This window comes from Mesoplodon mirus, assembly GCF_964341445.2.
Source record: "Mesoplodon mirus genome assembly, chromosome: 2".
NCBI lineage: Eukaryota > Metazoa > Chordata > Mammalia > Artiodactyla > Ziphiidae > Mesoplodon > Mesoplodon mirus.
The window spans coordinates 64,314,189-64,340,119 of record NC_138977.1 but is presented as its reverse complement, the minus strand read 5'-3'; the positions used below and the strand labels follow the sequence as shown (position 1 = coordinate 64,340,119).

General features: G+C 45.1%; 1 protein-coding gene across 6 annotated transcripts in view; it reads left to right on the top strand.

Annotated features, from left to right (window-relative positions):
* Positions 1 to 25,931, top strand: part of KCNMA1 (potassium calcium-activated channel subfamily M alpha 1) — a 763,138-nt gene that overhangs the window by 625,608 nt on the left and 111,599 nt on the right. For 4 of the 6 annotated variants that reach the window (XM_082611009.1, XM_082611008.1, XM_082611012.1 and 1 more), the window contains exon 18: positions 538 to 614. In XM_082611009.1, coding sequence (XP_082467135.1) covers positions 538 to 614 — 77 coding nt within the window. Of the gene's footprint in view, positions 1 to 537; positions 615 to 10,984; positions 11,159 to 25,931 lie in introns of all 6 variants that reach the window. The other 2 variants (XM_082611010.1, XM_082611011.1) reach the window with 1 other exon arrangement.

The window sequence follows — 25,931 nt, the reverse complement described above, 5'->3', positions numbered from 1 at the left end:
GCCCCTTTGACTTTCCCTTTCCACCTTCCTCCTCAACCTCTCTCGCTCTGGCTGACAAGAGAAGGTGCTTTCCAAGTGAGTAGGCTAATATTTTTATCTGACTGAGGAATGTCACCCTTGTGCCCCTTTAATACCTATTTGACCAGACCGTGAGGATGTTGGAGATGTATTTAACTTCCTGCCGAGGGCCCAGAGCTGGTTGCCCATGTGTTCTGAGGAGCAGCATTTAGAGCTGTGCTCCAAAATGAAAGAGGAACGAGCAGATGTGGTGTGTCACGTCAGCAGTCTCTCTCCCAGCTCCTTTTCAAATAAAAGTTTATGAAGAGAAGCACTAACTCAAATCGCAGAATCCTATGTTTGAAATAAATGGTCTCGCAACAAACATTTCCGTCTGTAAACGTCTAAACCTTTCAGAAGATTAAAGGAAATTAGTGCTGGCGTGTTTCATTAATTTGGCACCATGGTGGAGGAAATGTGGTCCTCATTTCACTTGGGTGGATTATGAATCGTGTCAGTTTTTCCATTCTTTTCCTCCAGGGCATTTTTTTACTGCAAGGCCTGTCATGATGACATCACAGATCCCAAAAGAATAAAAAAATGCGGCTGCAAACGGCGTAAGTAGTGTTTCTTTCCCCCTTCCCTCCCTCTTTCCTTCCTTTTTTCCCCAAATTCATTTCCCTTCTCCTTTTCCTTTTAAAGAAACACTAAACATCAAGAGGATTCTTGAATATGTTTATGTTTCACCCTGCAGTTTAAAGAGACATGAAATTAATACCTGTCCTCACTTGATCAGAGCAGAGGATGGAAAATCACCACCATCAACACCTCGGCGTGAGCCTCATGCCTAATCCCCACTTCTTGACTCTGAAGGGATGCCTAGGTAGATGTGTCCAGTCAAACAGAGCAAATGCAGTGTATGAGAAGGAGGGCAGCCAAGGCCCTGGAGGAGGGAGTGGTTTTGCATAGTGATTTCCGGTGGATGGGAGGCTGTCAAGTGTAAAGATGGCCGTGCTAGGGCTGATGGGAAACTGGGTCTGAGGGTTTGGTCTCCCAAACAGGAGCTGGCTGTCTTTGCATTTGGGATTCCTGCCAGTTTGGGTACCAAAGACCAGAGTTTTCAATGTGATACCCTCAGACTGACCCAAGGAAGGAGCTTGGTCATCACCAATGGGCTTTATTTGCCATTGCCCCGGTGACCAACCTCAAACACCATTGCTCTTTGGGATAGACTAGATTGGGCTTGATAGCTCCTGACATATCGTCTCAGACTCCTTACAAAGCAGCTTGCCACTGGAACTTCTTGAGAAGGATATGGTAAATCAGGAATGGTGGATGGTGAGCTCTCGAAAAACTAGGGCTTAAAGTGAGGTTTGCAGTCATTATGTTGCATTGCCTAATAGAATTTGTTCACAACCCTGGAGAAAACAACAATAGTGATGCCTTCCTTCCCATGGTGATTTAATGTTTCCAAAGCTCTCTATGATCATTATTTTTGTGGTTCCTCACCATAACCCTGCGTATCTGGCAGATGGTGTTATTAATCCCATTTTACAAAAAGAGGAAACTGAGGCTCCAAGTTTCATTGGGAGGATGAGATTGCTGAGAGTCACATAGATCCAACAGACAGGGGTTCAGGCTCACCCGAAGGTTTCTCTTGGTGCTGTGCCCTAGTCTTTTTTCTAAGAGAGAAGGGCAAGGTGGGTGAAATTGGGTCTGATGAGTAAGAACCCAACTATAAAGGATCACCCCATAAAATACTTTTTCACAAGCACACACCAGACAGAAGAGCACCATTCCTGAGGTACGCTGACCGGAGCAAGAGCTTCTTTCACAGAAGCCGTAAAGGGGAGCACAGGAAGTACAAAATCAGTGAGACATAAACACCACTCTGCTGGAGCATGGAGGAGGCACTCAGCCTCATGGGCAAATACCATAGAAACACTCTTGGTCTAGAGCAGTTTCTGTAGAAATCTTCTTGGGCTGCTTCCCAAGCTTGGGGCAGCTTAGGTCCACTGTTCTGCTCCCCCTTCTCCACTGACTTAACACACACGGCCCCTTCCACCCAGCTCTGACACCTCACCACAATGAGTACCCATACGTCAGGACAGGAAGCTCTAACTTCTTGGGGCCTGAGAACTATCCAGTTCTGACAACCTACCAGGAAGAGCATCCAAGGGCCTATAATGGCACAGAACAGACTCACTCCCCAACCAATCCCCCAAACTCCGTAACTCAAAAGACCCTCCTCACCAGGCAGTGCTCCCGGCCCAGCTCAGTTATCTGTAAACACAGAAACACAGCTCAGCTGACCAGGCATCACCCAGCTCACTTCCATCAGAAGGAACACAACATCCCAAGGCAGAAGTACGTGAGAGAGAGTAACAAATACAAGAGGATGAACCCATGTCAGAAAACACTTGTAGTGGAGAGGGTTGGGGAATGTAGGAGAGTATCGAGGCCCATAACCCTTGACCAGATATTTGCCGGAGAACCTGGCCCCACGGGGGTATCAGTGAAATGATGAGGCTGCTTTCACGTGTTGATCAGTCATTCACATATATTCGAGTGCCTTCTTTGTGCAAGGCGCTATTCTGGGTGCTAGGGATGGAGCAGTGAATGAGATAGTCCCTGCCCTCCTGAAGCCTTCCCTCTAGTGAATGGGGGCAAGCAATGATCACAGAAATAATTAAATGCCTTCAGACAGAGACAAGTGCTCTGAAGAGAGAGGAGACTGCCTGAGGGTGTGAGGGACCTGGTAGGGATGCTGCTTTAGCTAGAAAGGTCTGGAAGACCTCCTTTGAGAGGTGACACTGAAGCTGGGACTCAGTCCAGGTAGACAGAAGAGCAAGGGCGAAGGTAGGGATACGTTAGTGGTGTTTGAGGTAAGGCAGGAAGGTCACTGGTGCTGGTGGGATTGGGGAGAGGGTGGTAGGAGACGAGGTCAAAAAGGCAGGCAGGGGCCTGGGAAGAAACGGGGTTTTAGTGCTGTGATAAATACGGCCATTGGAAGAGTTTAAACAAGTTAATGACATCATCAGTTCTTCTTTTAAAGGATCTCCCTGGTGACTGGACAGAGAACAGGCTCTAGGGAGGCACGAGTGGAAATGGCAGGAGGAAGAGGGAGCGTCTCTGACTCCTGCTCTGATGCTGGAATGTTCCTCACAGGGCACTATCTATAGTAGAACCCAGCAGACTGATTTTTAAGTCCCTAGAAATGAGGATTTGGCCTCTAGGATATTTTTCCATCTTGGTTCCAGGCAAGCAAAGGGCAGCTGACTTTAACTTCATCCTGGAGAGAGAGGCACATAATTGTTTGAAATAATTCTGCTCTCCTCATTACCTTTAACGTTGGTTCAGCTAGTGAATCGAATGATCTCCCATCCTGCGCGGCACAGACTGCTACAAAAGGACTGTCTCTGCAAAGCCAAGCCGGTGTGACAGGGCCTTGATGTCTCTCTCTGCACCCCTCTCCCCTCCTTGGGCTCCTTGTCTCATAGAGGCCCTCAGCTGTGAGGTTAATGTTTGATAGCAATCAGAATTGTCCAAATATCATTCTTCCTCATTAAAAGGTCATAGCCTATGTTACAGAGGGCGGGTTGTGGATGTGTATGTGTAAATTGTGGTCCGAATAAAACGAATGATTAAACATGAACGTCCTAGGGCATACCAGGCAGGTTAGGAAATTGGCGAAGATAGATTTTGGTTGCAAAGAAACTTTTGTTAGAAGTAGAGCTAGAATTATTAATAATGCAGGGCGGGGGGGTTCCTGCCTTTGAATGCACATTGCCTGGTGCCCTAAGTTGGAGAGGGCAGCTGACCCATAGTCAACTGCCCAAACCTGTTAGGCCAGGTATTAATAATTCACCCTGGAATGATAAGTTTCTGGGAGGGCAGAGCTGATGACATCAGTGGTCTTTATCTACAGTTTTCTAACCCTCCCCTCCCAACCTGGCTTTTCCCTTTCCAAATAACCCTCCACCCAGCCCCCAACCTCCCCATTCACCTTCATTCAACAGCCTTAAACATCTCGCGTCATACTATCTGGAGAAATATCAAGTGTTCACACTCCATTTTTGGAAATTCTCTGGTAGTATAGTTTAACTTTTGCATTTTTTCCCATTTCTTCATAGTTCTCCATCAAGGAAGAGAGTCAAACTCAGCTGTCTGGCCAAGGAGCAAGTTCTCAGAATCTACTATTTACCTATTTTCTTTTTCTGTATAACAAACCCAGTCTAATGATTTACATTTTCTCCCCCAGCCTCTAAATATTTGCCAAAAGGTGGACTCCTAGGGGACAAGTCATGTCTAAATTGCTGTGTTTGAAGGAATTTTCTTTAACTTCTAATCATTGACGTATTTTTGATTTATTTTCTTTCTCTTTGCTGCCTTGGAATACTGCCCCTACTCTATTTTAACTGCACACTGGTAGTGATATATTGTGAGTAAAACGGGTTCCCAGCAGCCCGGAGTCCAGTTCCCCCTGTCTTTCTCTAGAAGAGATACTTCTTTTATTTTCTGTACAGTTGCAGTTTCTTTTTTCTTTTGGTATTTATGTTGCATGTAGCAGTGACATCATGCCCCAACTCCGTCTGCAGAGTAGCCTGGAGCTGGAGAACCCTGCGAGCAGGCAACCCCTTTCTGTTCATCCACCTGCCCCCCCCACCCAACCCCCGCCAGCCTCTTGCCAGCTTCTGGCGCTGTCTTATTTTTCCACTTGAAAATAAGACCTTAACAACAGTGTTTCTCTTGAAGGCCTTGTCTCAGGACCTTTAGGGGACACTGAGTCAGCTGAGGTAATTACCACTAGCTCTAGATGCTTTGTCAATTGGGGTTCATTGTCACGCTTGCCTTTGATAAATTATACTTGGTCTCCTCTGCTATTAAGCTTGAATCCCTATCCTGAAGGAAACACATATGCTACATATATATTCCTGTGTTGTGATATATATGATATGTACCAGTACTTTATATGTAAAAATGTACGTTTTTATATATAAGCGTAGAGATATTTTATAGAGAGAGTGATGTATTTATTACACCATATGTGCCTCTCTATACGAGAAAGTGCTTGAGAGAGAATTAATTGGACACCCAGCTTTGGGACTGTAAGTATCTAAATTGCCTTACTGGAGACAAGTATTTCTACAGTGGTAATTATTTCCTATAGTCTATGAAGCACCTTGCTTTAAAATAAAATTTCTCCCTCAGTAATACCTACTAGGACATACCTAGTTCCTCTCTGGGTGTTAGGCATCTTGCAAGATCCATTTACTTGTTTAAGGAAGAAAAACATGGCTTGAAGAGAACATTCCATTTCATTAATGAGCTATGTAGAAGCCAGAATGAGTAAATATAAGTCTCTGAGCCCCTGAATTACTCCCGGAAGAGAACCGTCTCTCCCTGCAAGCTGTGGCAATTGACGAGGAGCTTGTAGGCCAGTATTTCTGTGTGTGACTTAGAGCAGTGCTGCTTTCAGCGGCACCAGCGATGAGCATCCGTCTTTACTCACCTACAAGAGACCCAACCTGCAGACCAGTCCAGCGGCCCTGGAATTTGCAGGAGATGTCTCCGCACCTGGTCCTCTCCTGCTCCTTTGCAGAAGAAGAGGCAAGTTGGTCATCTGGTTTGGGCTTAGTCTTCACAGTTTGAGGGTACGGAATGCTCAATGTACCAACAAAACAAAACAATGACCTTCTTCAGTTCAGAGCAAAATTCTGCCCAAATTGACTCCATGGCTCCCTGTATCTGCAGAACACCTTGAAAAATGACTTCAGGGCATGAACCACGTTCCTACCTGCAGAGCTGCCTACTGTATCGAATGATCTTTCAGAACTGGAGGGAAACCGTGATGTCAATCAACAAACAACTCTCGTGCCAAATTCCTCTGTCTTCTCCAGCCACAATATGGTGTTGAGGGAGGGTCAGCTAGTTTGGTGTGCTCTCTGCTGCTGACATTAACCAGCTTTTTCTTTCCCTTCTTTCCGTTCTTGGAAAACCACCTGAAAGGTTTTTCTCCTTCCTCCAGAAGCTAATCAGAGGAATTTTGCTAAGTGAAGACATCGTTCCTCATTTATAGGACCTGAAAGAATGCTCTTGGATTCCCACTGTCCCATCAAACAAATGCCTTCACCATTCACCTCGGTGGACATTTTCTTCCATGGATATTTTAACTTAAAATTGTATTGCTGCCGAGCATATGAAGAGCAGCTCCAGAGTTAAGGCTTGGAAATAATCCTTCCTTCATTGGGTTGATTTTAAACAGGAAGTTGCAATCTGACAAGTGTCTGTGAATTGAATGGCAGGTTTTTTTTTTATTCTGCCCCAGTCTTGCCTTGAATTGCTCCATTTGAAACCTAAAATATTTTTTCCCCAGCAGTTGGGAAAATGTCACCTGAGCTTTTCAGTTCAGCACTGCTTTCCTTGCCCCTTCCAACCCACCCTGGAAATTAAGATTCTACAGTTAGAAATTGGCTGACACTTTGGTTGCTGGTGCAGGAGGCAGATGGAGCTGAGAGCAGGATGGGGTCCAGCTCCCCCTTCCATTCCAGGCTTGGCTCCGAAGGGCTAACCAGCAGAGAACCTGAACTTGACAACCGATTGTCCGTTTGACACAAGGAAAGAGCAGTAACTAAGCTACATCTACAGCAGCCCCTTCTCTACAGGTTTTCTTTCTCATGATTGAGACCTTTAAATATATAAGAAAAGTTGTCCAAAAGTACGCAGGGGAAATCTTCCAGTTCTCAATCTTCCAGTAAATGGCTTTGATGAAGTCCATGAGGGAAATGCTTTTATTTTGTCTCTACAAATAGCACTAGGAAGTCATAATGGAAACATTGGATGAATATCCACTTCATCGTGGGGAAGGCAAGCACATAAAAGCTTTTTCTCAAACTGTAAAACTTCTAGGACAGAGTTCCTCGAGGAGAAAGGTGAGACCCAGGGTCTTGGCAACTGCATAACCTCTTTGCATCTGTGGCGCCAGTCCAAGAACAAGAACCTGATGATGTGGGCCAAGGAGAAAACTGAGTCTGCAGAGGCTCGTTTCTGCTTTCTCCGAGTTAAGTCAGCCAATGAGGGCAATTAATTGAGCATAAAGTTCCAAGAGTACTAAGATGGAATGACAAGTAGCTGCAGCATTAACACCTCTGAGAGACACACTCTTGTCTGTTCCCTGTCTCAGGAAGCTACAGCAGGGCTTTAAGGAGACCCACCCAGCTGGTGCTGAAGTGGTCCTGCTCTGCAGACTGGCTGCAGAGCCGATGTGCTTGCAAGTTGCCACTTTTGACCACTCTAGGACCATGTCCTAGAACCTCTCTCGCCTTCATCTCCGCTCTTTTTTAAACATCTGCTGTGGATTGGGAGAAGCCATTGAATTGAAATGACGCTGCACGTTTCAATTCTTAAGAGGTACACAGCATCCTCTCCCAGCTAGTTCAGGTGGTCTGTTAACTAGCTGCACTTCCACATAGATCCACTAGATGTCCTCACAGATCTACTTAGTATTACCATTGAGATCCTGGGGAAAACTCCCTTTTCTGAGGATTGAGATTGAGGAAGAGAGCATTGGGTGACTGGATAAAAAAGAAAATCAGCAAACACCAGAGGAGAGAGGGCACTTTATGTGGCCAGGGAGTAGATAGGAAACTTACTTCTGTTTTAAATAAATACTGAGACTTTCAAAATTGCTCCTTGAAACCTAACCTTGGGAGTTTTAAGTGGCACTCTGATATCTGAAATTAACCTTCTAACCTACATCAGCTCTAGAAAAGGAAACAATCATGGAGACATGGAAATAAAATACCGGTGGTTCTGGATATCCACAATTCACTGAAACAAAACTGTAGGATTAGGAAGCAGAGAGTGTCAAGGGGGATGAGGGATGGTATTTTCCGAAGTCGGAGGTCCACGACTTAATTTTGATACAATTTTATTTTACAACTTGAGAGTATAGTTTTACACACAGAGTATCCACTTCTCCTGGAACAGCTACCACCAGAGTCAAATCCTCATCCATTTTTAGTTAAAGAGCTTATTCGTGACTCACAAAATGGCCCAGAGGAAGGCTCTTCCTGGCTGGGACACACATCCTTCAAGCCTGATGGATCACAACCACCAGATGGGAGGTCAGAATGGGCCTTACCTTTTAAGAAAGTGGACCCAGAAGTATGTAGGTGAAGACACCCGATAGGGGGTCAGTGAAAATGGACTATTCCCTAAGTAAAGCAAAAGAGCCAACCTCGCAGTTGGTGGCACCTTGGTCTAGACATTGTAATAATTCACAAAGGTTTGTCAATGTGTGGGGCTCAATCATTTTTAACTGTTTCTGTCCTGTCTTTGAGCCTCTCATCCATCATTCTTGCTGATTTTTTTTTTTTCCTTTTTGTGGTGGTGCTTGTTTGTCTTCTGAGATTTCTATTTTGGATTTGGTGTGACTGTAAAACTGATGACTGGGAAGGAATGAAGAGAAATAGCATGTTTTCTTTTTTATGCATTTACTGCTTTGGAATGTGAGTGCTTACAATTAACATTTAATCTTCTTATAGCAAATGGTTTTTTTGCTGCTTTGATTACCAATTTCAGCTTGTTCCTGCATGCTAACACTATGAAATTTTAGAACAATGCATGGTCTCCAGAAGAGCCAACAATAACAATTGCAAACAGTCCCTGAGAGGCACTGGTTTGAAGTTGTGTTTCCTCCTGAACCCTTATCAAGTAGGAGGTTTCAATCACCCATTATGATGGGCTTACCTCTGACAAAATCATTTTGAAAGTTATTCCACCCCCATCCTCCCTCCCCTTGTCCTTAAAGACGGTATATATATAAGAACTTTCTTTCCCTATAAATGTGTCAGAGTCTATTATTGTATATGAACCCAAAATGGCAGTATGGAAACGAAAACCAGGCACTGTTGCTAATGAGAAGCATAGCATTTCAGAGTTTAATGGGCTTCTCTTCTGCTACAGCATTTGATTAAATTTTTTTCAAAACAATTTATCTACAGCAAAACAAAAAATCATCTTCGTTTCCCTCTGTATAAATAACAAGTCAATATTTCCAGTAAAAGAACTAAGAAGGAAAAAACAAGCAAGTGGTCTGCGAGTTGTACACCAGATCTGGATGCATTTAAAATAACTTTATTTTCATGTCTTCAACTGAAGACTGTTTTGCCTTTCTCGACTTCGACAACTGCTGTTTGGGGTGTCTGGGCAATCCCGCCGTGCCTTCTAAATTCTTCTGATTCAAATGCTATAGTGGAACTTTTTCTTTTTTCTTTTTTTTTCATAAAAGCTAAGCTCAGGAATGATGTCCCACGCATTGAACAGGGCTGGGGCTGCATGATGATGATCTGAACAACTGACTAGCTAGGATGCCAAAAGAACATGTCGCTAAAAGTGTGAGCCAGGATTACAGGAATGGAGTTGCTGCTGAAGGGATCTCTCATTCATCTGCCCCAGTGCCTGTTCCTCACAGTCATAATGTTACCCCTGCTTGACAAATAGACTGTATGGCACGTCATAAAGGTCTTAGAACAGGACTTGACCCATTGGAGAGATTTAAACCCCTCTTCCTGGTGACTGTAACATTCAAAACCACTAGCCATATTTTAAAGTAAGAGTGCAACCATTTCTCCACTAAGAAAAAAAATGATGGGGGAAAAATGATTTTCACAGTGGAAGGTGTGGGCACAGGGAATAACACCTCTCCAGTTCAGCTGGCTGTGATGCTTGGAATAAACATGAATTCTTCTCCCATGTTATGAAAGGAGCAGGCAGGTTCATGCTAAGGATAAACCAAGATGTTTGCCTGCTGTAGCGTCAAAATGAGGTACAAAAAGCTTCTCTTGTACTGAAATATAAATTGGCTTGAAGGGTGAGGGTGCAGGGCCTTGAGAACTAGTACAGTGATGTCCAATGACTTCTGTACGTTAGCACTCAAGTTGGATTCCCAGGCAGCGCAGAACCTATGATATTAGCTTGAGAGGAGCTATCAGTGCCTTGCGCAAATCTTAGTAAGATATTTTACGTGGGATCTATTCTCTCGTTTCATGTTTTGTAATTTTTCATCTATTTTTGGCCGATATTTTCTATATAAGAAAAAAATATGGTTAACCAATAGCCCGATAACTTTCTGAATTTTTTTTTGCGGGGGAGAGAAGAGCAGATGTGATTTTCAGATTCTCTCAGCTTCAAGCAGAAAATACACCCATGAGTAGCTAAATGCATTGCAGTAGACCAACATCTCATATGCTTTGGGTGATTTCTTATTTGTGAACTGCCTTTAATGTCAAATAGGCAGCGTTAGCCTTGAGGAGCTGCATTTCTTATATGGACAGATTTGGGTATTTGCTCTGTCAAGAGTAAATTTAAATTCCTGTAGGCATCATGTAAACTCACTCTGGGGAAGTTCAGCAGAGGCATCCTCAGATTCTATATTAACACATAATCGTTTCATATCTAATTGGATGAAAGCTTGTCCCAGCCTCTGCCTAATGCCCAGAAATGGATGGAAATTAGAAAGCCTACATACTAGATATTTTTGCATCTTGCAAAAACCATTTATTGTATGCAATAAGCAATTAATTGATTGGCTGTGTGTATTTTTTGTCCTCTTGTATTAATTGTGCCAGGGGAAAAAATGTTGGTTACATTTTTGCTGTCTCTAATGTGTGCTGCTTCTCATCCAACAACCCGATTGTCATCAGCCATGTCCTTTCCCGTGGTCACCTGCTTTACCCAGGGTAGAAAAATAATATGCAACAGCCTTGGGGGACTCTACAGGCAATTGATATTTTCTCTGCTTTTTCCAATGTACAACCAAAGTGTTACCAACAGTTCTCTCTGCATTTTTTTTCTGGGTCAAGACTGTTAACGTGAACTAAGACCTGTGTTCAATCCCTTCAGCTCCCTTCCAGCTGCCTTGCTGTGTGTGACCTTGCCATTAACTACCGCTCTTCCTCTCGTCCCATCCAACCCATGGTTATAGCCAAGATGTCCATCTACAAGAGAATGAGACGGGCATGTTGTTTTGATTGCGGACGTTCTGAGCGTGACTGCTCGTGCATGTCAGGCCGTGTGCGTGGTAACGTGGACACCCTTGAGAGAGCCTTCCCACTTTCTTCTGTCTCTGTTAATGATTGCTCCACCACTTTCCGTGCCTGTAAGTTTAACCCCAACACATACAGTTCCATGTCTGTGCTGTCTGTGGCATCACCCCCGTCTCGTGTCGTGCCCTGTGGTGCTGTGAGTCAGTCGGGCTGATGTTTTCCTCTCAGTGTATGTGGTGATGTGTTGCCCTCGCTGCCTGTGTCACTGTGTACGTGCTGGGGAGGCCTCCCTCCCTATTCTGTGAACTTGTTGTGTTTCTTGTAAGAGCGTGCAGGCTGTGATATTATAATCCAGTGATATTATTCCTCTTTCCTTTAAGTAAATATGCTTGGAAATAAATGTGGAAGCACAGCAAACACTATATTGATACAGAGATGCATGGAAATGTATATCTTACTATTTGGGGAAGGGTTAGACATCGGATTGGGTTGAAAGGAGGAAGGAAAACGGTTTAGAGAGAACAAGCCAACTCTGGCATGAAATTGCTTTTAGTGAGCTTGGATACTTTCCAAAATATAACAGGGTTTCAATGCAGATGGGGTTGTTTTTTTTTTACTGTGTCCCCCTAACCTGTATCTCATTCCTCCAGTGCCAGATTGCCTACTATGCTCTGAAAAAGAATCTGCCAACCTATACAGACCGCTGGTTTCTAGAGCTTCCCCTCAAAAAGATGACTCATTCAAAGGATCAGTCCATTAATATCTTTCATTTTTTTCTGGAAATATAGCCCCCTGTTTAAGGTATCTTGTAGCAATTGTGATTCCAAATAACAACAAAAATCATAAGCCGAGAAGCTCCGTGGTTTCCTTGAGTCCATCGTGCAGCCTTGGGGTCAGTCTTTGCCCCCCGCAAGTTCAGAGGTGTTCAGGAGTCTCTCAGGGTCTTGCAGTGGCAGCTGGCGAGGCTGAGCTACACCAGATTCCCGAGCACCTTTCCCTGCCCCCACACTATCCTTGTCTTCAGCATGGACTTTGCTTGTGTTTTACTGACATGGTACATGGGTGATGCTACTGAAAGCTCCAGCTTGTTCACTGAGGGGCCTCATCTAAGGGCAGAAGAGGTTGTGCTTTGCTTGAGGATTTGGTTACCTTAAAATATGGCTGTCACCTTATTTTCACATTTTTGGTAGCATGGGCGGTAGAAGACAATCCTTCTGTGTTCATTCCTTCCTCTTGAAAGCACCCACCATGTTTGCTGGTAACCATATTATCCGTTCTCTTTTCTTCCAAGTGCCCAGAGCTGGTTGAGCTAAATTTTCACCAGCAGCAGTTAATTTATACTGGCAACAAGGAGGGAAAAGAGCATGCGGTCCCAGCATGGTGTGCTTGTGTGGCAGTGATCTACGGGACGTCCAGGGCTGAGGGAGCCCTCACATCACTGTATGTAGTGGAGTGTGCCATGCCCCGTGCTGATGTTTGAAACCACAGTTCAGGTCTGAGACATTATTGTGCTTGGAGCGGTCTTAGAGGCATTTGGAAAAGTTCGATCTAGGACCAGTGAATCATCATCGTCTCTGATTTATGATTCACTGCTCCATCAGAACAGTGCCAAGGGACAGGATTCATTTTTTTAAAGTGATCCTGAATAGACGTGGTGTTGAGAGGGATTTTGGACTGTCCCATCGTATTGGCCTAAAATCCTAGGAAGGAAATTTCCTTTAAATCTTTCTTGCGCATGCCGTCGTACATGCCCTTACTCCTTTATTCTCATCACAGTTCTGTCTGGTTCCTATGACACCACCAAGGTGAACTCGGTCACGACCATGCAAAGAATTTGTTAGTTTACGATGTATGGCGAGACACCAGGTTCAAAGACAGGAGCTGGGGAGGAGGAGTGGAGGGGTGAGCTGTGGTGGCCCAGTTTGGCCACATCTCTTTGATTGATGGTGGTGAATGTAAGCACCAGCCCCCTCGGTTACCCATCTAAGGCACAACTTCTACTTTCACATAACCGCTAGGCTCTAAAACCTTGGCCAGGGATCCAGTGGAGAAAAGGAAGGAGCCACTCAGGCTCTAAACTAAGGCCTGTGGTCATGTCTTGGCACTGGCCACCCATACCAATCACAGCAAATCTGTGTCCCCTACGTGAGGCCCATGATACCCAGTGTGTGCAATTTCCATCTTATCCAGGAGAAACCATAATTGAAGGGATTTCTCAGCTCTGCAATTTAATCCAAGTGTTGATGGAGGCCAGGAGGAGAAAAACTTGGGGTGGGATGGTCCCGTCTTCTCAGAAACATCCTGGGCATGAGACTGCTGTCTTTCTACCCCTCCAGCATCAGCTCCACCGTGGAAAATGTGGAGCTTTGGGCTGTGTGTGGAAGGCGTAACTGGTACTGACAGCTTGGGGTGGGGGGTGGGGTTTGCCTCCTCTGTTTTCATCAGTCTCCCTGCCGTCATCACTCCGTCAAACAAAAGCAGATTTCATCCATCCCTGTGTGAGTCCACTCACCTTTGACCATTAATAATAAGTTAGAAAAATCCATTCCAATTTGATCCCCTTCGTGGGCCCACATAAGCCCTTCTTCTCCAATTAAAGAATGTCTACGTCTACGCAGAATTCCTCTGGCAGAGCTCCAATAGCAATCCCCGGGCTTCCCTCGCTGGTGGTGGGGTTGGGTGGTGCCCATTGGACAGAGCTGGTTGCCTCAAAGAGCGGTGGTGAGAGTGGGCTTTTCATTAAATATGAGCAGATGTGAAACGTAGAGGGTTTGACAATTAGAAATGGCAGGAGAAGGGCCCTTGAATCAAAGTGAGGTCAGATGGGCGGATCAGATTACTTCTCTTACATTCTTTAGTTGTTCTGAAAATCATTTTGAATTAGTGTCAGCGGAGCCGTGATGCGTTTTGCCCTTTGTCTTTTATGCTGGGGCTGTATTGTTTCCCAAGACACTCATTAAAGGTCATTATATTATTACAGAGCTTGCTTTGGTCACAGTTTCCCAGTTGAGCCAGTGTGCTCTGGGGACTGTCCGATTCCTTCTCTCTTGCCTTTCGTCTACCTCTTTACTATTTTTTTTTTTCTTTTAAGGGGAAAGATTTCCGTTTTCAAGGGACGGTAAATTGAAACACAAAGTCCCATTATGTGTTTTCTGAAGTGGGAAGAGAAGTAGCCAGTTCCCAGAGGAATGGCAATATATTAAAAGTGTTCACACAGTCTTAGAACTCTGCTTCCTAACAGCAAGCCCTGCCTGCATGTACCTCTCCTTGGAGGTGTGGCCCGTTACACGTTCCCCTTGTTGCTAAGTCACATACTTTTCTAACGGTGGTCCCCTTCTGTTGAGCTCACGGGATGTCAGGCCACACTGTGCTGACAAAAAGGGTTGCAGAGAAGGAGGACTCCTTTACAGAAGACTTAAAAAGCAGTAAGAGAAGTAACGCAAAGAGTGACCAGTAAGGGCTCATCACAAGACTATTCTATTTTTGGCAAGACTGAATCATTCAATATGGTGGGCTAGAATTGGTGTGCAGAGCATCATTTTTGGATTGTTCCAATTTTGTTTCTACTTTGGATGATCCTGGGCAAAAGTACCAGCTCTCTTAAAAGACGCTAATAGGGTACGGGCCCCAGACTTTCAACAAGTAGCTATGTTCTAGTACTGTCAAACATAAAAAATATATGGCTAGCAACATCCACACACCCATCAATATAGATTGAGGTTCTAATCTATTCCACTTCCCCTCCATATAATTTTGTAAAATAGTACCTTTTCTCTGTTCAGAATTTATTCGTGTTATTTCAGTCTTGCTCGATATCTGATTGCTAAGTCTAATAGAAAGGGGACAATTAAAATTATGATGCAGTGACAACATAAGACCCTATTGATTCAGACCTGCTGAGGACTGCCTGACATGATGCTGGTCACAAACCATCAGTAACCCTGACATGAACAAATTAATCATGTGCTCGAAGAGAAACGGATCTTTAAATTTGTGCTTGGAGATAGTTTTAGCCAAAGGACATGTGTAATCACTCACACCAACCTTTCAATTTACTAATAGTTTAAACCTGCACAATTACATACACCCACTTGCAAACTACTGTAGCTAATTTTAAGTGGTGCACGACTTTTCTTTCAGGTGTAAATATAATACAAGGAGGCATTCAGCTCCAATGGTTCAGTCGAGAGGAGAAGTCCAATACGATTAGGTTGAAGGGAGACATACCAAAATCAGTTTAGTGTAATCTTGAGTCTTGTCAGATAATAAACAAAAATCAGCTTATCCCGAGTAGCCTTTGGTTTGTACAGGCAGAGAATTAACATTGTCAATAGAACTAAAGTCACTCTACTAAACTAATGGCATCTCGAAGTACATAAAATCAGATACTGGGGCAGGGAGTGCAAATAGCTCTAGGAAGGTGTCTATAATAGGACACACCCTGTGCTGACAGTCTCCAGTGCCTGTTGCAGGGAGATTTAATTTAATAAGCTGTCTTTAAAAATCAACAGCCCATAATTATCTCAGTCCTTTCTGTAGGTATAGTTTTGGGCGACTTTCTCAAGCTCCCCAGTCCTAAATTGTATTTGTTTATTTTACTCTGGACCTTGAAAACAAAGACTCTCTCTTCTCACTACCACCATCAGTGATAGAAAGTAAGAAAACGGATAGGCAAAGCACTAATCAGTTTAATCACTGTTCTCCCTGTATTTTTTAAAGCCTGTTCATTCTGGGTCTTCAGTTTCTCCCATTTTCTCATGCTTACTGGTGCGGTGCCTCTCCCTCTCTCCCTCTCTCCCTCTCTCCCTCTCTCCCTCTCTCCCTCTCTCCCTCCCTCCCTCCCTCTCTCTCCCTCTCCCTCCCTCCTCCCTCCCTCTCCCCCGTCTCTGTCTCTCTCTGTCTCTCTCTCTCTGTCTCTGTCTCTCTCTCTCTCTCCCCCCGCCCCCGCAACAATATCCATTTACTGCTGCTAACACTAAAGCACGCTTTGGATTCTGCCCTAGCTCTTTAGCTACCCTTGCCCCATGCCCCATTTGGCCATTTGCGCTTCATTGCAGGAAGTGAAAACAGGAAGGCAACTTGGCCTAGGTAGCCATTTGATCATTCCATGAGTAATGGACCTGGGAGGGCATCTTAGGGCACTTCTGTTGTTAGAAGGCAAGGCTACAGAAGCCAATGCCTCTCCTTTGATTTTCTGGTAGCCACATTCAGCAGCGGGGTGACACGAAGCACGATGCCTTCCTACTTGCTTATATGGTGGTCAGCTCATTGTAAGGCAGCCATCATGCTTGGACAAGGTTTCCTTTGAAAAGAATCCTTTTAATTGCCCATCTCTAAAGAGCTCCAAACAAACCATGTTTTTATTCATAATAAATAACTGGGTTTTTTTCAGTGTAGTGTCAGGTGAAGTAATTGACTTGCATTTTGAGACCCTGTTGTACTCTCCTCCTCCTCCAAAATAGTTGAATTCTTTAAGATAAATATGCTGTGAAGAGGTACCACATGTAGATGGAAGAGAAAGGGAAAAGTAGACAAACAACAGCCAACTTTTCACAAGAAATCCTTTGAAGCAGAGCTGGGAGATAACAAGTAGAAAGGTCAGAAAGAGGAAAGGGTGCTCTGTGTTTACCCCCATCACTTGGACACCTCCCTCCCCAGGGATATGATGCTTTAATAAGTGACTGGGCTCCTCAAGGACGAACCAGAAAAGATGTTGGCATGCCACAAGTAAGCTAGGCAGAAGTCCTTATGCAAGGTGACATGGAAATTATGTTTGCATTTTTATTTCAGGACAGTGGCCAGTTGTCACCATACTCACCCTGACAGCTCCTACCACCAGGCAGTGGACTCTGCCTCTTACCTCCATGGAGGAGGGGAGAAGTGGCCAGTTAGCTCTCCATCCCCCCCACCCCCTGCTATCTCAGGCGACAGATGCCAGGGCCAGCCCGCCTTTCACTTGAGCTTTCTTGTCAAGGCTGTGCCTTGAGCCCAAATCCTGACCTTTACTGTATGAAATAAAGTACTGATGAACAAGCAGAGGTTTAGAATTAGAGCAGGCTTGGAGCAAATGTCAAGTCCATCTCTGCTTCCCTCCTCCACCTGCACCAGGAGCCTGGATTAGACCCAGGCTGGAGTTTGCAGCGCCTTAGGCTTTATGGGTCTGGGGAGACATAACTTATTAACAAAGAGTTATTAAATTTTTATCAATTTTACAACACAATGTAAATGCCTCCCATGAATCTACATTGTATTCATTATCATTTAAAACGTTAATTAAGTCAAAGTTGCATTTAATTTCTCTCTAAATGGGCCTTTGGGAAGAGGCTCTTAGAAACATCTGTGGGAGCGTGCAGCTCGTGGAGACAGGGAATCCCCCAGCCCGCATTCAGGACAGCGCCCTGAGTTGATTGCTATCACGTGTCTGTGGCTAATTTGTTGTGATGCGCTGGGGCATTGTCTTGAATTAGCATCAGACCAAGGATGGTGTAAAGCCATCGGAGAGAGGCTTGCAGGGCGGCGGCCCAGGCTGCACCGCATCCTGCTTCCAAATCCCATCCAGACAGAAATGAGCAGTTGATGGGCATCGTTCTGGTCTCAGTCAAACCTGGGGATCCTCCCTTCTCATACGGCGACCATCATTTCAGTTGGATGCGCCTTGATCTGAGATGGACATTTGTCATCTGGCCCAACAAATTTAGGACATTTGCCAGTGTGCTTACAGGCAAGTTCTCAGCGCTTGGGATCTTTGATTCGCATTTAAGCCTAGAAACGATGGAGCACAGAACAATGGAATGGGAACCGTTTTCTGAAGAGAGTGGATGTAGAGATTACAAACATGTCATACTCATGGGTGAGGAGGAAAGAAGAGTGAAGCCTACTGAGATTTGCTGAAAAATTGCTTTCGTCTTCTGAAGCGAGGCTGACACCTCTGCTATTAGTGTGTGTCTATTCCTAGGAACCAAGGCTTATGTGGTGGTGCTGGGAAACGGCCAACTGCTTAGCTTGGATTCACGCTAAGACTAGACTTCGTGTCTACTCTTACTGTATGCAGGGGACTCTGCCAGCCCTGCAAGGAGGTGTGTGTATGTGGATACGTGTACATTAGTTACTGTTGTTATTGTCAAATTGAACCCACACGTAGCATTTGCTGCATTGCAGGCACTGCTCTGTGCCCTGTACAGATATTATTTCATCCTTACCATGGGGTAGGTAGTAACTGTTATTTGCCACTGAGGCCACTGTAAACTGAGGCATCTGTGCATTGACAGATGAGGCAACTGAGGCACAGAGAGGCTAAGTGACTTGCCAAGGGTCACATAGTGAGTCAGTGGTGGGGCTGGCATTTGAGGATAGGCTGGACGGTTGGTGCTTCAGTCTAGGGAGCAAACTGAGTTACTCATTTCCTTACTCAGTTGAAGAAGATGGGTATATCAGTCTGTCTCCAAGGAAGGAGAAGAAAGATGAGGATTCCAGTCCTGAGAGATGGAGACAGTGTGGGAGGCGTTGTGAGAGAGGGGGGCAAACTGCTTGGCAGTGCAAAGGCCCAGAGGTCACCTCCTGTTGGTCAGCCGAGGAAAGGTCCCACAGGAGAGGACAGTTCAGATGTGCATTGGAGGATGGGAGGCAAAGGGTGTCCTGCCTGACAGCATGAGAGAAGGCATGGCAGTGGAGGGGGGTGCCGAGGGCTGGAGCCTCCTGTCTAACAGCTGGTCACCCAGTTTGGCTGGAGCTTAAGCCCTGTGCCTGGGAGCAAGGGGAGAGGAGCCTTGAAAGGTGAGTAGGGACCTGTTATGGCACTGTATTCACACGTAATACAATAGAAAGCATTCAAGGTATTTGATCAGGGGAATGAACCACAGAGGCTTTGTTTTGGTAGGATTTCAATGGCGGCTCTGGGAAGAGGGGCTGGAGCTGAGGGCCTTGGGAGCCATCCTGTGAGGGTGGAGAAGACCAGCGGGGGCCGGGGGAGGGGGCTGAGGGGGGATGTGCTAGGAGGAGGCAGGAGTGAGCTGCTCCAAGAAGCCTGAGGAAGGAAGATGATCTAACGGCCTCTAGGACTCCCAGCTGAAGCACATTATCCAAATACAATTCCAAGAAGTTAAAATCATTTTAAAGAAATTTTAATTGATGGCGCTGAAGCGGTTGAATTCCATTAGTTAAATTTCTTGAGCTTAATTCTCCCCAGCTGACTCAGCAGTCATTGTGCTTCCCATTTGGGCTCTGTGGAGTGGTTGTCTTACTGGAGAATTTCCTGAGATCTTGGCTGGGCCTGGAGACCTACTGGACTGTCTCCACTGCCCCTGGTTTGGGGATCCACTCCATCTATTTTTTTTTTTTTTAACCAGTATTTCTTCTTCTTCCCTTACCAGCCTCCGCATTTCCAACAAGACCCACATCTTGAGTGTGTTGATGGGGGCAGAGCCAGGCAGCTCTGAATCACTGGCATGAATGGCCCTGAACCAGGCTGGGCGGCAGAAACAAAGCAATGAGGGCCACCAGCTGGGACATGTGGCCAGCCCTGAGGGTCGTGGCTCGAGCTGCCTGTGGTGGCTTCAGTTAGAGCTCCTGGGAATTCTTTTTTAAATCCCTGTGTATGGCAAGGTGACTTTCTCCTCCCATCTTTCTCAGGGAGACAGCACGTCTCCTTCCATCTATGGAGGGAAAAAAATAATAAAGTGCTTCACATCCCATTCACTGAAAATCCGCTGTTGTTTCCAACCACCATCGGACGCTGGTGGAAATACAAAACACATTCCCTGTGAAGTACGGCCACACAAAATCTGAGGAAGTCGTGTGGCATTTCTAAGTACCGTGGAGCAATTTTCTTTTCCTTTTTATTTCTCTGTGCACAATAATTTGATCTGCGTTCATTGTGTCTGTATGTCAGCACCCATGACTGGAGATTTATGCACACCTTTGACCCCAGAGGGTCATTGAAACAGCACAGAAAAGCACGTGAGTCCTGAGCTCCCTCGAAGTGGTGGAGCGTGAGTGCTGAGAATGCCAACTCCTGGCATTCTCTCCGAGGTTTTCTCCTGAACCGACATTCTTTTCTCTTTTTTTTTGGGCCATGCCGCACAGCTTGTGGCATCTTAGTTCCCTGACCAGGGATCAAACCCGCGCCCCCTACAGTGGGAGCACAGAGTTCCTAACCACTGGACTACCAGGGAAGTCCATCATGTTGAATTACCTAGGGAATCAAGGAATCCTCCATCCTTACATTTGCTTACCAGAGTTTTGCTTCCCTAGCCAAACACCTTTCCAAGGGGAATCTAACCAGACAGAAACAAGTTCAGCATTGTCAGACCCACACAGTTGAAATTTCAGAGAGCATCAAAAAGACCTTTTTGTAAATAGTCAGTGCCTGGTTTGCAGAGAGCTTCTAGACAAGCCCGTAGTTTTTTTTGTTTGTTTTTTTGTTTTGTTTTGTTTTTTTACTGAGGAGACATTCTTCTGATCCCCAGCTCAGATGAGCTGGGGAAAAGGTCTGAAGATTCCAAGGTGGCCTTCCTTCTCTGACCATTTCATGTGCTCATCCGCGGGAGATGTCCTCCCACAACCAAGGGAAATAGCAAAAGAAAAATGCTTCTGGCCTCTTGGAGTAAAGCTGAAAGCCCTGCTTTTATCCTGTTCAACGCGGCAGGGTGAGTACCACCAAATACTCCAAAAGCTACAGAGAAAACCCTGTGCGAACTCAAAGTGGGAGCTTTTTTTTTTTTTTTTGTGGTACGCAGGCCTCTCACCGTTGTGGCCTCTCCCGTTGTAGAGCATAGGCTCCGGACGCGCAGGCCCAGCGGCCCTGGCTCACGGGCCCAGCCGCTCCGCGGCAGCGACACGTGGGATGTTCCCGGACCTGGGTACGAACCCGTGTCCCCTGCATTGGCAGGCGGACTCTCAACCACTGCGCCACCAGGGAAGCCCAAAGCGGGAGCTTTTGAGACAGGTCCGCGTCAGGGATGATCAGCTGCCCTGAACGACTTTGAAATGAAATGAGAAAGACTGCTCCTCAGAGCTGGAGCCACACAAGGTGGTACCTGCAGGGGCATCTGTAGACCACAGAGCAAGGGCCGTCTTCTGGGAGTGGGGCTGACTGCTTGCCTTAATGTGATCTTCCTTTGGGCCCTTGCCAGCTTTCTGGGCTGGAGCCAGTTGGATTGCACTCAGTCAAGGAAAGACCTGGGGGCTGCCTGCCTTTCCCTCCAAGGCCAGAAATGTACTGTGCTAGAATCCTTGGCTGGGCTTTGTATGTTGGCAAGAATACCTGAGTAGGAAGTGGCCTGAAGGATTCCAGTTCAGTAAATATTTGATGAGTGAAAGAACGGATAAATGAAGGGATTCTCAGCCATTAGTTAAAGGGATAGATGGTCAGCCAGAAGCAGGATGGCCCCGGATCTGTGAAGTTTCCTAAAACTTTCTAAGCCGCTTACAATATAGTGTGTGTGTAGATACAGGTAGAAATATAAAGATATACATATAGATACAGATATATAGTGTGTGTCTGTGTATGTAGATATAAAGATATAGATACAGATATATAGATATATATGTGTGTGCATATATAAATATAGATATATATATAGTATGGGTATATACAGGTATAAAGATAGATACAGATATATAGATATATATATAGTGTGTGTATATATATAGATATATAGATATATATAGGGTGTGTATTTATAGATATATAGATAAAGATATAGATACAGATATATAGATATATATAGTGTGTGTGTGAGTCCAATCTTCTTGGATCCCAGTTGGAGATATCCCATAATTAGGATACAAGAAGATTCACAGGGGATAATGTAGCAAGAAAAAGGAAAACTAGGATGTAACTGAAGGATCTTGAAAATTATCAGCTAGGAGGTACAATCCATATTCTTTGTGAAGGTTAAACATTGAGAAAGAAGATCTAGAAACAAAGACTGAAAAAAAAATCACGGTAGGCAAAAACCCACCAATGTTTCAAGTGAGGAGAGACAGGGATAGCACCACACAAAGTGTCCCTGTGTATGTAGAGCGTGTATCCTACCAAATCAAGGACATGTGACATTTGCATTTGGTTTTACTAATTTTGATGAACCTGATCACTTTCATGTGAGTCAGGGTGGCACAAAAATAATAATGCATCAGGTGGGACCAATATGAGAAAAGGGGCCCATTTGTAGAGAGCCGTAGCCATTTGCAGATGACCAAGTCAGCCTGCCAAACTGTGGAGACACATTTGAGGCCACGCTTGACTATTAAGATCATTGACTCTGACTTGAGGTGGGCAGATCCAATCGTATGGCACCCACGTGACAGTTCCTCCCACCCTGAGGTGTCTGAAGGCTGTGTGTTTCATGGATATTTTCTGTCGTGTCATTTTTCTGTGTATTCTGCTCGAGACAAGGAGTGGGCAGGGAGCTTTCTTGATTGCTCACAGACCTCTCTCAGGCTGTACCAAGCATTCCCTTACCTTTGAGTGGCTTTGAATTGCTCTCTGCACTTTCTCAAGGTTGATCTGGCCATTTCTTCAGTGCAGATGAGTAAATGTCCACATATGGCTTGTAACATAACCAACTGAGAGAATGTGTCCATCAGGGATGCTTCCAAGCCAAAGCCCTAAACAGGTGTTACTGAAAAGGGAGGTACAATGACCTGCAGAGAAAAGGGACGTGCAGTGAAAATGACAGAATGAAACTTGCTAAGAGTGCAGACAGGGATGAGGTACAGACTCAGGTCATGTGGCCTGGAGGTTCTGGCACGCAGATGTGAAAGATGCAAGGTGCTAGTTGCTGGAAGGGCCACTCCTTCACAGATTTCTTCCATGAAGACGAAGATGGGTTCTGATAGGCAGACATCTCCTGTCTTTTCTCTGAATCATAGTAGGGGATTCCCAAGCCATTCTCCTCACTGTGGGGTGAACTAAGTGATCTCCTTGGAAATTAAAGCCTGAAATTCTAGGAAAGCTTAGGGCAGGGAAAAGGAGAGAAGGGGTGAGAGTTGTGTGTTTTCTGGGAACTTTGAAATCAGTCCTGGTGCAGTCACGTTTTGATATGTTCACGAAATGGATGCTCAGTGGATGCTGACTACTATAAGAGTAATGCCTTGCACATGTATGAGTCCTCATACTTCTCAAGGCACCTGCATCCTCTTATTTTATCTAGGCAATCCCAGAATAGACGTCTTCCCTTACTGTTGTGGGGCTTTGGGCCAGCTCCAGAACCTCTCTATTCCTTAGTTTCCTCATCTGTAAAATGGAGGTAATAATAGGACCTATCTCATGGACCAACTGTGACTCTGTGTCTCATCATTCCTCATCTTACTGAAACTACCTTAGGACTTTTCCATCTCTAAAATGGACATAGAGTTAGTGACATGGAGTTAGTTCAGTGTGTTTTCGGAAGATGAAGGTTGGAGAGCAAACGAGGGGAACAGATGTTGGGGAGAGAGAACATTTCTTTGAAATTCTATCCAAATTTCTTTTCTTGATGGTGTCCTTGATCTCAACCCATCTTTGAGGTCTGGATGGTGTTAAGGCTTCACATCATCACCTTTTCTAAATTTCTTTATGAGCAGTTGGGCTCTGCTGCTTATTGATTTTCCCAGTAGTAAGATTAGTGCAAAGATCAGGGTCAAGACGGTGCCCAAATCTTTCACCCACGCCCTGCCTTGGCCTCTTTCTTTGAGCAGACCTGATGTGAGGACAGGTCTAGAGATGGATAGTTGCAATGGAGAGCACAAGGTTCATGAAACCCCAAATAGTTACTACCTGACCTTTGCAGAAAGACACTTGCTGACTCCTGCTTTAAACACACAGTTCAAATGGAGCCATCTCTGTGATGACTTCTTGACTGCCCACCCCCCCGAACTCAGATGGATCTCTCTTCGGTAATTCTGTAACAACTCCTATAAGCCTCATTTAGAGCAGTTTTCATCTTGGGCCTTTTAGAAGTAAGCAACAAGCCACAGACAACTCTCAGTGGTCTTCGGATTCCTCTCAACGTATTGCATACAGCAGCCAAGGCGCACAGTAGGAATTCAACTCCTCTTTGCTGAATAACATGCACACTGTGTCAGGATTATGTTTCCATAGCTTCTTAGGCACGTATCTCGAGAGAAAAGAGGATCTTGAGCCTAGAGGTCTCGCTTCTTGTTCTCTCGTGCCATCTTGACCAAAACACTTGTTTCTGAACAGCTGCTTCCTTTGACTGCTGGAGCACTCTTGAAGAGCTGGGTCTAGAATTAACCACTGCTTCTTTTGAAGAGAGCACATTTCTTTCACTGCTCCTGCTGGGCATCGTGTTTGAGGCCCGTGGTGTTCTGTGGCAGATGTGGGGGTGTTGACGCATTCCCTTCCAGAAGTCATCGGGTCTTTGCGTCTGGGTGGGTAGAGGTGCAAGTTAGGAACGCGCGGCAAACCCATTGTTTCGCTCCTTCCAGAGCGACCTCATTCTGCCCTTCAGGTCCGCAATACGTTCCTAACTCAGACAAGCTCCTTTCATCCAACTCTGACTCCCCATTAATTGAATTTATCCCAACTGCTCTGCAGGCCGGGCTTACATCTTTCATCACTCAGACCCCAGTCAGCTGTGGGGACCTTCTCTTGCTATGCTAGTACACTGGCTGACCCACTGGGAGTTACGTTGAGGCAGGGCAAGCCCCCAGCTCAAATCTCGACAGCCCTAAGCTCCCAGAGTCCCCCACACCCTCTGCATCTGCCTGAACTTGCTCCTGGTAACCCTGTCTGTCCACACAAGTCGGAACCAGCTGAGGTGGGAGATGAGATGCTCTCTGCCCATGCTTGAGTCCCTACTCTTCAAGTCCCATGTGATAAGTAACTGGAGATGCTTTGAGTTTACAGGAGGCACTCTGACATTTGATTCTCTTAACACATATGCCTTAGCCAATTTAGGTGGAAGAACGGAATGTAAAGGGATTCCACAGTTTCCATCAGAAATAACAAAATTGAGTGTGTGTGTGTGTGTGTGTGTGTGTGTGTGTGTGTGTTTTAAGGGATGCCCCTTTGGTTGCTGCATGAGCAATCTTTTTCATTGTAGTTGTTAGAGATTAAATCTCAATAACTTCTTGAAATTAGAGTGGGCTTCCCATCAGCTGAATGGGCAGTGGCACTCACCCGCTTCCAATAACAATCCAAGAACGGCCCAACCTTCTTCTTAAGCTCTTATCAGCGTGGTCGTTTTGCTTGAGATCAAATCAGGGCCACATAGGAACTGTCATTTTTCACTTACCGAGCCCTTTGATCCCATTTGGGATTTATTCGTTTCAAATGAAAAATCCGATTCCTATTGTATACATCTATCCTATAGAATGCTTTTTAATTTTTTTTCTGTTAGAGATCAAATCAGAGTTGTCAGTAGTATGGTTATTAGTTATCACCACCAGATTTCGCAGCCGACCCGTTGTTTCTGTTCTTACAAAATCACCAGCCTTCTCTGTTGCATAACGATCACTTGCAGTGAAGCTACAGTATGCCTTTCCTGGGTGCTTGGGTGTTAATTTATTTCACAGTTTCCTTTGCAGATATAATCAGAGTCACCTATCACACGGCTGTTCTTCCTTTTATTGTGTTCCTTTGCTATCACATTTGTGTGATCTTTTTCTGAAAAAATGACAGCTACTGTTTCTTTGCTCACTCTATCAGTGACTTATATGCTCCATGGCTCCTCTATTGCCATTTAAAAAATATAACATTTTATAGATGTAATCATAGTTATTTATAACTCAGGTTTTTTTTGTTTTTTTTTTTTTAATATGTATTTATTTATTTATTTATTTTTGGCTGTGTTGGGTCTTCGTTTCTGTGCGAGGGCTTTCTCTAGTTGTGGCAAGCGGGGGCCACTCTTCATCACAGTGCGCGGGCCTCTCACTATCGCGGCC